The sequence below is a fragment of the Sturnus vulgaris genome, chromosome 18 (assembly GCF_052056855.1).
Source record: "Sturnus vulgaris isolate bStuVul1 chromosome 18, bStuVul1.hap1, whole genome shotgun sequence".
Lineage (NCBI taxonomy): Eukaryota > Metazoa > Chordata > Aves > Passeriformes > Sturnidae > Sturnus > Sturnus vulgaris.
The window spans coordinates 6,214,373-6,227,148 of NC_142260.1; the positions used below are offsets into that span (position 1 = coordinate 6,214,373).

The 12,776-nt window shown below is 39.0% G+C and overlaps 1 protein-coding gene across 4 annotated transcripts in view; it reads left to right on the forward strand.

Annotated features, from left to right (window-relative positions):
• Positions 1–12,776, forward strand: part of SHANK2 (SH3 and multiple ankyrin repeat domains 2) — a 258,071-nt gene that overhangs the window by 53,405 nt on the left and 191,890 nt on the right. Inside the window, exon 11 of one of the 4 annotated variants that reach the window (XM_088175303.1) lies at positions 7,286–7,336. The exons of the other annotated variants lie outside the window; for them this stretch is intronic. Coding sequence (XP_088031429.1) covers positions 7,286–7,336 — 51 coding nt within the window. The remainder of the gene's footprint in view (positions 1–7,285; positions 7,337–12,776) is intronic. 4 annotated transcript variants of the gene reach the window in all.

A 12,776-nucleotide genomic window follows, 5' to 3' on the forward strand; every position in this document is an offset into this window, starting at 1 on the left:
AAGTGGAATGGTACATTTTGTTAGCTGTATTTCAGCAGTCAATTGACTATTTCCAGATAATTCCATGAAGAATGCCTTTGAATAAAGAATTCTCAAGTACTGGTGGCTCAGAAATGTCCCCCCTTATCTGCAGGTGTTCCAGGGCAATTTAATTTAGCATTCAGTATGAAGCAGTCACCTGAAGAATGTGAGATGCTGAGGAGCCTGATGCCTCTTTCTCCCTCATCTACTCCAAGGGGTTGTGCTGTGACCCCCTGCCTTAAAAACGAGCAGGAGGATCCTGGAGGGAGGGAAGGAGATGCTCTGGTCCTTGGTGACCCACACAGGGACTCTGGCACTGACCTGGCTGCAGGGGCAAGCACTTGGGTCCTGCTCATGGCACAGTTGATTTTCCTGGTGTGGAAACCCCCCCAAAAAACCAAACCAAAACAGCAAAAAACCACTTGCAATGACCTGCAATGTAACAAAAAGGCAAGAAAAAGTTCTTTGAGCTGGGACCAATAAAAAATTTGAGGGCAATACCAGAAGTTTTTTACTCTGAGAGGCAGCACCTGGGAGGCCACAGACTGGGAGCCCTGAGCTGAGATTTGGACTGTGTTTAATTCCAAAAGCTGTGCCACAGGAGGTTGTTGGTGCAGCCTGGCAGCATCAACGTGGCTTGAGGAATGCTTGGAATGAGGTCATTGTTCTGCCCCAGCAGCTGCCACATCCAGAGCCTTTTATTCAGCACCTAGCACTCAAATCCTGATTGGATTTGTCTAACTACTAATTTCACCCCAAATAAAGATATTATCATTTGTTCAGCTGGTTGCATCTTGCCTGTTTTGGATCCCTTTGCCATGTAATCATGGGTTTTTTCCTGTTTCTTTCTTTTCTTGTCACCTTTCCTCATTTTTCTTTCACTTCTGCCAGTGCCAGCTCTGTTCTGTATTGTACCTCTGTGCTCTCCCAGCTCTTTGCTGGGTAATTCAGCTTCTGTTCCCCTCTAACATACATCCTTTTCTTCTCTCTGAAGAAGCTGCAACAATTTCTGCATGTATTGATTTTTGCTTCCCTCAAGCAATTCTGTACAAAACTGTAAGATAACCGGAGTAAGGAAAATCATTCCCTCATTGTAGAAGAGAGCAAGGCTCAATTCCAGCCATGTGCAGGGTGGTCTTTGCCACCTTTTCAGAGCTCCATCCAAAGCTAAAACTCTTTTCCTTTTGCAAACACTTCTTTGATGGAATTCCACATTTTGCAAGGTCTGTGACATTGAGATTGGAGTTTAGAAATCAAAAAAAAAGTTAAAAGTGATCCCAAGAGTCTGGTGACTTTATTCCTTTCCACTCTGTACTTAGGATGGAATACGTTTGATCTTTTGATCCATTTGCATAGCAATGTTTATTCAGACATCTTCATAAGCAACAGAGGAACATTCTTCCATGTGAAATTAACCACGAGACAAAAAAAAAAATAGGAACTAATCTGATATTGTTTATTTCAAATAAACAAAAGCAAATTTCATTAGCTAGGTTGCTAATATAGGACATGCTTTAGGTTTTTAAGGCAGGACTGTGTTTTCCTTTTTGTCACCTTTCTGTGTGTGTGTGTGGGGTTTCATTGCTGCTTTGGCTGTGCACAGTGGGAGGACAGAAGTTTTCTCATGATGGTGGGATGGAGAAGGTTTTCCCTTCCATCATCTTTCCTGACAAAAACTGAAGCTTGAAGCCACTCTACCTCCAAAGCTGGTGGAACTTTCTCTCTACATGCCTGCACTGCAGGATTTTTTTGAGGGGTTTTTCTTTTAAGTAAGAGTCAAAATCCTGTGGACTAACACCACTTCTCATCCTTCTGTGGAGTCCAGGCTCTTATCTTAGAAAGTGCATTTCAAAGTTATGTACTGGCAGAAATTTTATGCAAGTAAACATAATTTTTGGTGTGTCCAGAGATTTAGAGAGAGGAGTGCTTGGTAAAACTTTTTTGTAAGATGGTAGGCTTAAAAGAATTTGAGATTTGTTCATTGTTTTACTTTTATTTTCTTATTTCTGAAAAAAAACCCCTCAGTGTGGGATTATCCAAATGCAGTTTGTGTTTTTGTCCACCCATGGCTGTGTCCAAATCAGCAGTTACAGTTTGTTCTGTGCTGGCTGAGGAGGGAGAAAGTTCAAATGACAGGGGGAGTTTTCCTGGTGTCTAAACTCTGTTATGCAAGTGACAAATCGAGTTCTGCATTAAAGAAGTGTAAATCTGGATAAAAGCCACAGAAATTATTGCGGATTTAGGCTAGGGCCTTATCTTAGGGTGTGTTTGGGTTTCCTGTTGGAGAAGAAAAAACACAAAATCTTTCTTTTTTTTCCTGGCAGTGGCTGGACTGTGTCCTATGCCATCTCAAAGATAACTGTGCAGATTTTAAAAAATCTGCTTCTCTTCTCGTCTTCTGCCCAAGTGAAAAAAGGGAGTAAGCTGGGTGTAAGGAGTTGTTTAAAACCTATTTATTTATATTTATTATTTGGTAACAGCACATTCTTGACACAGGAAGATGAACTCGAATGGGTTTCTGATATCCAAATATTGGTGCTGATCTGGAGCTGAATGTAAATTGAAATGTAAAACTTGGGGGTTATTTCTGCCATAGCTGCTTTCTGAAGGAGCAAGTTGCAATGACATAAGCTTCATATCCCGTGTGCCTGTGTTACACCAGCATATGGCTCAGACACTTTGCTCCCATCCCCAACAAAACGGGCTCCAATTTTAGAATGCCCTTTACTGCATCTCTACTTTTTGATTTTTTAAAAATATTTCAAGTTTTGTTTTTATTTTTTATTTTTTTATTTACAGCATTTTAGAAATCATGCTCAAGTCCATTAAGCTTTGCAGGAACTAAAAAGAAATAGGAAAACAATGAATATTAAAATACATGAATGTGGAGGCTTGAATTCCCCATTATGGTTGAATTCCTCCCAGGCAATAAGGGAAGGTCAGGCAAGTATCATATCATAGTAAAGAAGTCTCAGAATTCTAGCAAGTTTTTTATTTTTTTGGTTTTTTTGGTCAATACTCCTAAAATTTGACTTTGAGAATGCAAGGTCACCTCTGCTGGATGTCCTTTTCAAATAGCTTTGGTATGTTGTTAAATAACATTTTAGAGTTACTTACTCTTGATGTGGCAAGATGGGAATGGGTGATCAAATCCAGATCAGTCTTCTCTCATTAAATACAGGATATTTTCTGTAAAGCTGAATATCTTTTAATCGTGTAAAATGGAACACACAGAGTCAAGATTTACTTGTGTATAAAATAAAGCCATTAGGGCTACTTTTTTGTGCTGTTTTGTTTTCCCTGCAGACATTTTGAAAAGAATCAGTGTAATTAGCACTGACCCACGTGAAATTTGAAATTAAAGTCAGTTCTCTGTCGACTGATACTCAAGTTTTTCTCTTTTACTGCATAAAATTCAGGATAAGGTCATTTTAGTTTAAATGCAAAGAGAGTTCTCAAGTATTTGCAAAATTACATATTTCATCTCCTTTATTTCTGGGATGCCATTGCTTTGTATCCTGGGTCAGCAATTGAAGCAGAGGAGATTTTTAATTATTCAACCTAAATGAATAATCAGTTTAATTTTAAGGACGTGTTTATAATGTGCCAGTGACATAAATAGCTTGTTGCAAGGTATTTTTTTAGCTTTCAGTTGATCTGGAATTTAGGGGTAATTTTTTGGCAAGGAAATACCTCCAGTGTGTGGAATATTTATTATAAGTCTGTAGTGAAGCATCACCTCTGAAGGACCAAATGAGAGATAACATTCTGTGGGGATGTGCTTGTGCTTCCTGGGGAAAAGTGGAGATCTCTGTGGAAATCTTCCAAAAGGCCCCTTGGCAGTTTTGGTGTGGATTATATCAACATTCAGAATGTCTTGGTGACTTTCCATAAAAAGGGCCCAGCCCTGTTCTCTCTGTCCTGGGCTCCCTTGGCTGAGTGGAGTCTGCTGCTGCAGAATCACTGCAGCACAGGGAATTTAACTCAAAATCCATCATGGGAAATAATGATTGAACTCACCAAATTCTTTCTGAAGCAATTTTTCATCACAAATTCTGCATGTAGGAACACATTTTTTTCTCATTGTGCCTGGAATGTCTGAAATTTGGGATTTTTTCTCTTTAGGCTATCTGATAGTAAAGTACATTTCTGAAAGGACTGCAAAAATATATAACCCTAAAGGATTTTTTTGTTACCTGGGGTGAGGCCTATTTTACTTTTTTATTCATTATTTTACACTTTATAGTTTTATGGTTATGACAGGAATGTCTTCTGCTTTCTGTCATTTTGTAATTTCATAATTTCATGAAATCAGGTCTAGAGTAGCCAATTCCATCCAATTCCATTGAATTGAAAACTTCTCTGCTGTGGGAGATCTGTGGGGGAAAAATGAAACACAAACAAAACTGTAATGGTTTTCCTTAAAACCACAGGGGTTAAAACTATTAAATTCTGATAAAAAAAAATTAATGCATGGAGTTTACAACCACCTGAGTGTTTACAACCACCTCGATGAAAATAAATTTAGGCATGTGGAAATACTTCACGATATAAGATTTATGTAGATTTCATGGAGAATTTATGCAGAGTAATTTGTATAAGCTTGCAAGAATTATGCATCCCTCTCCTGTTCACATTAGCCTGTAAGTAATGGTGGATAACTTCTAAACAGCTGACTGGGAGGGAGGCAAAAAAATTAATTTATTCTTTCTGATCTTCATGTATATTCCTAAAGATAATAAAACAATTGCTGTAAATCAAGGCCTAAGATATTTCCCATAAAATCTCAGTACTGAAAAGGAAGGTGGTGACACCAATAACTTCTTCCCTTACTGGAGATTTTGTATATAATTTTATTTTGCACGCCCAAATGTTCACAAGTCAGGTGAAGAACAAAGAGGATTGTAGCCAGTGCTAGAATGATCACGGGATATTAATAGTGATAATAATGATAATAATGATAATGATGACGATGATGATGATAATAATAGTAATAATAATAATAATAATAATAATAATAATAATAATAATAATAATAATAATAATAATAATTCAGACTTTCTCAGGTGTGTGCCCAAGCACCCACCTTCACTGACAAGGAGTGAGAATCTATTTGAATAAAAGCTGAGCCAGTTCCTTTTCCAAGCATGGGCACAGGCCAGTGTTTGTAAGGGGCCAATTCCCAGGCACAGCCCCGGGCTCTGCAATGACTCGGCTGCTCCCACGGGAGGCTCCAGTCTTGTGGAGGAGTGTCAGGAGTTGTGAATGATCCTCGTTCTCAACTGCTTTCCCTTGATTTGCATTTGCTTCCGAGCTGCTTAACCACGGGTAGATTATTTCAATTTTCCTGCTGAATAATGCATGAGGGTATATAAGTGGATGTTCCTTGGCTGAGTGGGCTGCAGATTAAAAGTGTCAGCTCCTTTGCAGCATTAATGTGCATTTCTTTCTCAGGTTAAAGCTGGAGAGAACCTAGATATGCTTTTTTAGGAGAACTCCTACAAGTGCCAAAATATTGGCAATGTTTGCTTTTTCTCTTCTTTTCTCTTGACTACCTGTTATTTGAATGAAAAAGCCAGTTGCCAATTTCCCAGCACAAGCTTATTTTCCTCGGGACTCCCCCTCAAGATTTCAATGCCACATTGTTGTACCTGCTGCTTGAGCTTCCTGGAAATTATCAGGAACAGGGTTTATTTTTATTTATTTCTCTGTTGCTCCTGTCAGCTCAGAGCACTGATTCCTTTTCACTCCTCCTTCTTGCTCTTTAATATGTCCCAGAGGAATAATTTGGAGTATCCTTTCCTTCTCTAGCAGCCTTGGGGCACATGTAGAGGCAGTTTTTGTGTGTACTGTGTGGAATGTTTCATGGAGGTAGAGCTAAACACATTAAATGCTGTAATAATTGAAATAACACTTTAGCTCACCATGATCCACTTATTAGAAAAACCTCTTCAATTTTTTTTCCTTTATTAATTTATTAAGGAGCATTTAAGTATCTTACAGTACGCTTGTTTCAGTCTTGGACTATGCAGATATTTTCTTCTTTTTCAGCTTATTGGAGAAATACCCTTTGATGCTCCAGATTTCTAGAAAATTAAAGCACAACAGTTGTTCTTGTTTGCTTGTGGTTAGTCTTGTATTTATAGGGCATTTATTCAAGATCATAATTGGATCCCTAAAATATCAAAACTCTGAAACTTATGGGCCGTTTTAAACAAAATATTTAATTGGAACAGTGAAATGTGAAACTTTCCAGGGCTGCTTTAAACATAATAAGTACTTTAGGTAATGGTGTTCAGTATGAGAGTCCTGTGGGAGTGTGGTTAAAAAGAGCTTCCTAAAATATGGAATCATGCCACTGAACAAAACAGTCTCCTAAACCAGAACTCTTCCAAACTCCCCAAGTGTAACAATATTCCTTGGAATTACAGACATGAACTGTAGCAAAGTATTTTGTAAAATAATGTTTTCAAACTCAGCTTAGCCTGATGTTTTATAAGATAAAAGATTGAAGGAGTGTGAAACTGTAAGGGCTGTGTAGTAAACAAGGCACTGAGTTGTGCAGCTGCTTAAAAAGCAGATACAGATTAATAGCTACAATAACAGAATGCAATAAATATTTAAAACCAGCCCAACAAGTATTTTGTGAACTTCTTATGGCATTTAATGCTGAAAATGGCAGAGAAAATCTCGGGCTGGTTTCTGGTTGTAAAATACGAATTCTCAAAACCCAACCAAAGAATAACAGAGAGGAAACAGAGGGAAATCATGTTGAGGTTGTGATTTAAGTTTGAAATAATTGCAGCATGTGCTTTGCGAGCTCTTTTTGTGCTGGTGCTGCTGCTCTTCCAGGGCAGGGGGTTGTGCTGGTGCCTTGTCCCCCTGTGCAGATGTTGGTCCCTGACCTGCACATTTGTCACTCAAAGCAGCGTTTCTTTGCTCCAGCTATATCACTAAGATATTCCAGGCTTCCAAGTCCTGTGCCACCTTCTTGTGCCAGCCTTGATCCCATTTAATGCTCCTCCCGACCTTCCAGTCTCTCATTATCATTTCCTCATAGAAAGAGCAGGAGGAACTAAGAGGAAGCAAAGTTTCTTCCTCATCTCCTCTAAATGTTTGTTCTGTCCATTCCTCCATTTTCAAATCATACCATCAGAAGAGCTTTGCTTTTATGGGTTTCTGCTTTCAAATTCTCCCCTTTACATGGAATTCTGACACCTAACTTCTTTTTGATGTTGCCTTCATTCCTTTGCCCTTCTTAAAGGATCCAGCTTCCTATATCCAAGTAGAAGTCCCTGGAATCCATTGCTGTCAGGTAAGGGTTCAACCACAGTCGTTTCTCTCTTTGGGGGCAGTAGTAGAAAGGTCTGATTTTGGTGCTCTTGCTGCTGGTAAAGAGAAATCAATGAAACATGGAATTCTTCAGGAGCACAGCTTTCCCAAAAGGAAACGCTTCACAAACCCATAATCTGTTGACTTGAGCTAAACTTGGTGGTAAGTAAAGAGGATTTATAGAAGAAAATTCCTCCCTGTGAGGTGGGGAGGCCCTGGCACAGGATGCCCAGAGAAGCTGTGGCTGCCCCATTCCTGGCAGTGTTCCAGGTTGGAGGGGGCTCTGAGCAACCTGGGCTTGTTGAAGGTGTCCCTGCCCATGGCAGGGGCATGGAACAAGATGATCCTGAAGATTCCTTCCAACCCAAACCATTCTATGGTTCTGTTAAAAATGTTGGGCTCAGAATGACTCCAAACTCCACATTCCTTGAGAAACCTCGACAAGGTGGATGGAATAATGTGAGTTAAGTATATTCATTGTGATTAATAGAATAATCTTCCCAAAACGTTTTATACTGCACCAATATATACAAAATAACTTATTTCAAGAAGTGATTAAATGCTGCATGACCCCAGTCCCTGTGCCAAAGGGGCTTTGATTTCTTGAAATGTTTGAGAGCAAACACTCTCTTATTTTAAAAGTGGTGTTACTGTGAGGAGTACTGGATATTTAGATTGTCAAGGAAAAATAATGCAGGTGAGCACCTTGTCTCCCAGTTTTCTTGCAGATGACACTTCAGCAAGGATTCTGTGTGCAGGTAGGCTGCTCCATATAGTCCTACCTTCCTTTTTATCTGGGAAAACCAGTAAATGTGCAGCAGAAAAAGGCCAGCTGTGGTTGGAAAACTTCTGCATAAAAAAGGGAATGTTTTATTTCCATGAATACAGATAGGATTTTTTCCCAGTGTCTTTTAATGGAAATAGTTATTGTTAATATACAGATTTATTTTACTTTGCTTTATTGATGTTTTTTTGATGTATTTTGCTGTATTGATGTTTTGTGATTTGCAACAACTCCAAATTTCATTGAACACTGTAGGCTGGACTTTAAAAAAATTATTTAAAATAACCGTCCTTATTTTTTCCTCAAAGTCTATGGAATTTGGGCATTGATCATCTCAGCTTTGGAATTTAATTGAGCCAACGGTCTTGATGCTGCTCTGGCTTTTGCAAGGTGTCTGCATGAGCCATGCAGAATTCCAGGGAGGATGGCTGTAGAACATACAAGCTCAAATTTATTCCTGTAAAATGTTTGTCAAGAACAGTTTAGACGAGGAAAGCTTACATAAAGAGTTCCTGTGGTATGCCTACAGCAAGCCCACTTTTCCATGGACATGTGTCCAGACATCTGGGAATGTGCATATCCATTTTTCATGGTGCAGTGAGTGACAGAAGCCATTTTAGAGTAATTAAATTCTCAAAACTTGAAAGACAATCTTTCCAATTCTTTAGAAAAGAACAGGAAATTGGAGATTTTTCAGCATGCTGAGTATTATCAAAAGCATAAAGGGAATGTTAAATATACTTGGTATTGTTTTAGAGGTATTTGCTCTTCTGACACTTCAAATCCACTTTATCACTTTGTGGATCTGAGTTCCAGAAGTGAGTGGAACTGAGTGTTTGATTCTGGATCAAAGGAATTATTTCCAGAATTTAAATGCATGTTGGAGCATCAAAAGCCCCACTCAGAATTCTCTTAAAACCCAAATAAACTTTTAAAATCAACAGGGATGGATTAGCCAGTATGTCTTCCATCATGAGTGTAAGACATGATTCAGATTCCTTGTTTTCCCTGATGCTTGTACAGTACATTTTAGAGGAATAAATCATATGGGATAACTGCTGTGTATTATAATTTGCTTCTCTATTGTTTGGAGATCAGTCACTTAAACCAGGGAGAGACATTCAGTTAGAAAAAAATGAATTATTATCTCTTGTCAGTGTTATGCCTGAAAGGAAGAAATAATTTCTCAGTGTGTAGTTCCACGTTGCTATAGGAAATTGTCAGGATGTAGATTCCTTTGGACTGGTGCTCATGAGGAGTGACAGTGCCTGGAAACTCCAGTATTGATAGGGCTGACAGCTTTTAATTTGCCTCTGCAGCCCTGCACCACTCCGAGCTGTTTAGATATTTCAAAGAGCACCTTTCTTGATTTTGGAGAAGATGAGGGCAGTCTGGAGAAGGGTTTGGTGAAGTCAGTGTTTTAATGAAAATATTTCAGTTTGCCAATCCTCTGAATTCCCGTGCAGTGTCCTCTGCTCTTTGCCCAAGGTGGGAAGGTGTTCTCCATCCTGGAGACCTGGCAGTCAATCCCCAATCTCCTGCCACTGTGTGCTCATAGTTCCCCTTAGAACTTCTTCCTCCAGTCTTCCCCAATGTATTTTCAATGCATTTAATGTTATTTCAGCCAAAGTGGTGCTGTGCTGGAACGGGAATGTTTGAAGCCTTGCCCCCGAGCCCCAGCTAAGGTGAAGGAAGTTTTCAATGCTGTTTGATTAGGTTTTATATTTCTTGGTTTAAAGTTATAATGCAGTGGCCTTGGAGATTTTTTAAAATTTTAATTCAAACTGTGGCATAATGAGGAATTACAGGTTGTCAGAATCAAATTGTGCTGCTTTTCCTACCATGGTTACAGGCTTTGTAAAGGAATGTATAGGTGTACCTGCTCTGGTTTTATTAGAAGCTGGAAATTATCTTGAGGACTGCTTAGCTCTGCTTAGTTTTATGACATTTTTCTGTTCTTGTCAGAAGCTGCCACGACAATTACTTAACAAGAAATTAAAATCTCAGGGGTTCCTAATTCTGCTCCATCTTTAACTGATAAATTGTTCATAAACACACAGTATGTGGCATCGCCTTTCATCTATTAAAAAAAGACATTGAGAGCTGATCAAATTCTTAAAAGGATGAATGTGCAGAGGAATTCATACAAAATATTGAAAATGAAAAACGCAAAACAGGTCAGAAAACCAATCTGCAAAACTACTTGCCCTGCTTCCACTAATTTATATTTGCTTGCCAGCTTTGAGCTGCTCCTAGGCTTGACTTAGCTGGTGAGCCCAGCGAGCTCTTAGATCAGCCCTCCCTGTGCCAGGACATCCCTGACTGATGGAATGTGAGACCCTCCTGGGCGACTCTGCTTTAATTAGCACAGCTCGGGGCCAGCCCCCAGAGCAAGGAGCACAGCACTTGCCTGAAGGGAATTTTGTCCCCTTCTTTCCCGTGCTCATGTGCCAGGAATTGTAAGAAAAGGAAGGAGAGGGATGAGCCTGGCAGAAGCCAAGTTTCATAACGAAGCATTTGGACCCCACTGAGGCTGGGTGCTCACAAATCCTGCTCAATTATTGAAATCAAGTGACAACTTCCCAGTAAGGGCTCCCAGGCTGTGAAGAGCCTCCTGCATCTTCAGGAGCTTTTCCCTGGGAGGGAAGGAGGGAGGTTACACCAGGACACATCTTTTGATATCCTGTGACATTATGCAATGCACCCATCACGTTGCATCATCACTGAAATGCTGTTCAGATCATGTATTTGCCTTGCATTAAAGCTTAATGACAAAAAATTTGAAATTGTACCACGAGAACAAACTGATTCCTACCAGCCTTCCTTCTGTACTGGTTCAGAAAGCTTGGATAAATAGAGCTGGAAACATTTCATCTTGGCTTTTTTTAACCTTTTTAACCTCAGTGTTTATTTTTCAGAATTTAGGTGGAGAAATATGATTTCCTAAAGAACTGGAGTAGTACAACAGCCAGTTGAATCTTATTTTTCTTTTTTACTCTCTTCCTACAGAGTTTTTGTGTGGGTGTTTGCATCCTGTTTAGCCTTCCATCTTTCATTTCAATTTTCCCCGGGAGACTTTTTGCATGTTCCAGTGCCCCTCATTGCTTAAACTTTAAATCAGCAACATTTCGATGCCATGGAAAGACGTAATAGGATTACCAAATTAAAGAAAAAAATAAAATTTGCAGTCTTTTTTCATGGTAATCCTTTTATGTTTGAATGGAGACAATGTTCAGGAGAGCTCCCAAGTTCCCAGGTGATCACAGCAAGTCACAGGGTGATACAAATTCTGTTTCTGTGGGGTTTTTTTACCACTGCTGTGGTGGCTTTTACTCCACTCTGTGTTTCTCTCCATGTTTGCTTCTGTGTAATGCCTGTGGGGAATTTCAGCAGTGACTTGCACAGTGAAACAGCATCAGTGAATAATTTAAAATAGGTATAGTCACTTTAGTGTGATTTAATAATTAAAAAACCCTTTTAAAGACAAAGCTCCACGGAGAGCTGGGGTAAAGAACTGAGAACCTTTATTGGAGAACTGGTGGCTGTGGCCAGGAGCCCTGAATTTTATGGATTACCATGAGATTGTTGCCTCTGACAGCTCCAGGAAGATCCTCTCAAATGTCTTGAAAGTCTCTGGTGGCTTATTTACTTTCATATCACTCAATAAATTCAGACATAAATTATCATTTCACCTTCAGACTGTTAAAACAATACCTCTTTCTTCTCTCCATTGCTCTCTTCGAGATAATTGTTTAATGATGTAAATTAGTAACTTCAATCTGTAATTTTAAATAAGGAAATGTTATTAAATGTTGTTATTTCTATATAAGATGTGAAATTTTCACTCTTGCTGTGGACATGCACACATATATAGAGTTAGAAAAGCCTCTGGCTAGCATTTTATTTTCCACATCCATAGGTATAAATCCCTGAGAAGACCAGTGTAAATTGGGATGTTAGCTTTGGATTACAAACAGCTTCATTTAGGGAACCACGCAGAGAAAGGTATTGCCTGAGGAGGCAAAAATATTTTATTTCCCTGGGAAAACAAAGTGGTTGCTATGGGACAGAAAACGATCTAATGATGGCTTTCACAGAGACATGCAACTGGACAGAATTAGAATATTCAAACCACAGTGGGCAAACATGTTGGTTTTTCCAGGATCTATTTGTGGAAGATTTTTCTTAGTGTAGATCTGGATATTTTCAAGGAAAATGAAGAAGTGGGTATTTTTCCATAGGGTGCAATTTAATTCTTTTTTTTTCTTTCTTTCTTTCCAGTCCTCCTACAATATTCTGCAAATGAAACATATTTATTTAGTCAAACTGCTTTTAAATACATATGGAGAGAATCCCAGTCCTCTTGAGTGCTGAATGATGATGTTTTGAGGGGTCACCAAATACAAAAAATGTGAGGAGTTTTGCCTGTGTAGCAATATAATGATAAATCTAAGCAATGAATAAAACTAATGAATTTAACTACAATTAAGCACCATGTGATTAGGGGCATAGAAATGCCAGATCTGTACCAATAGTTAGTGCCTGATGCTGTAAAAAGGTACCTTTTAGAATGTTTGGGGAATTTAAAATTGGTTTTAGGCCTGTGCTCCAGTTAAGTTTATCTTTCAGAATTCAATTA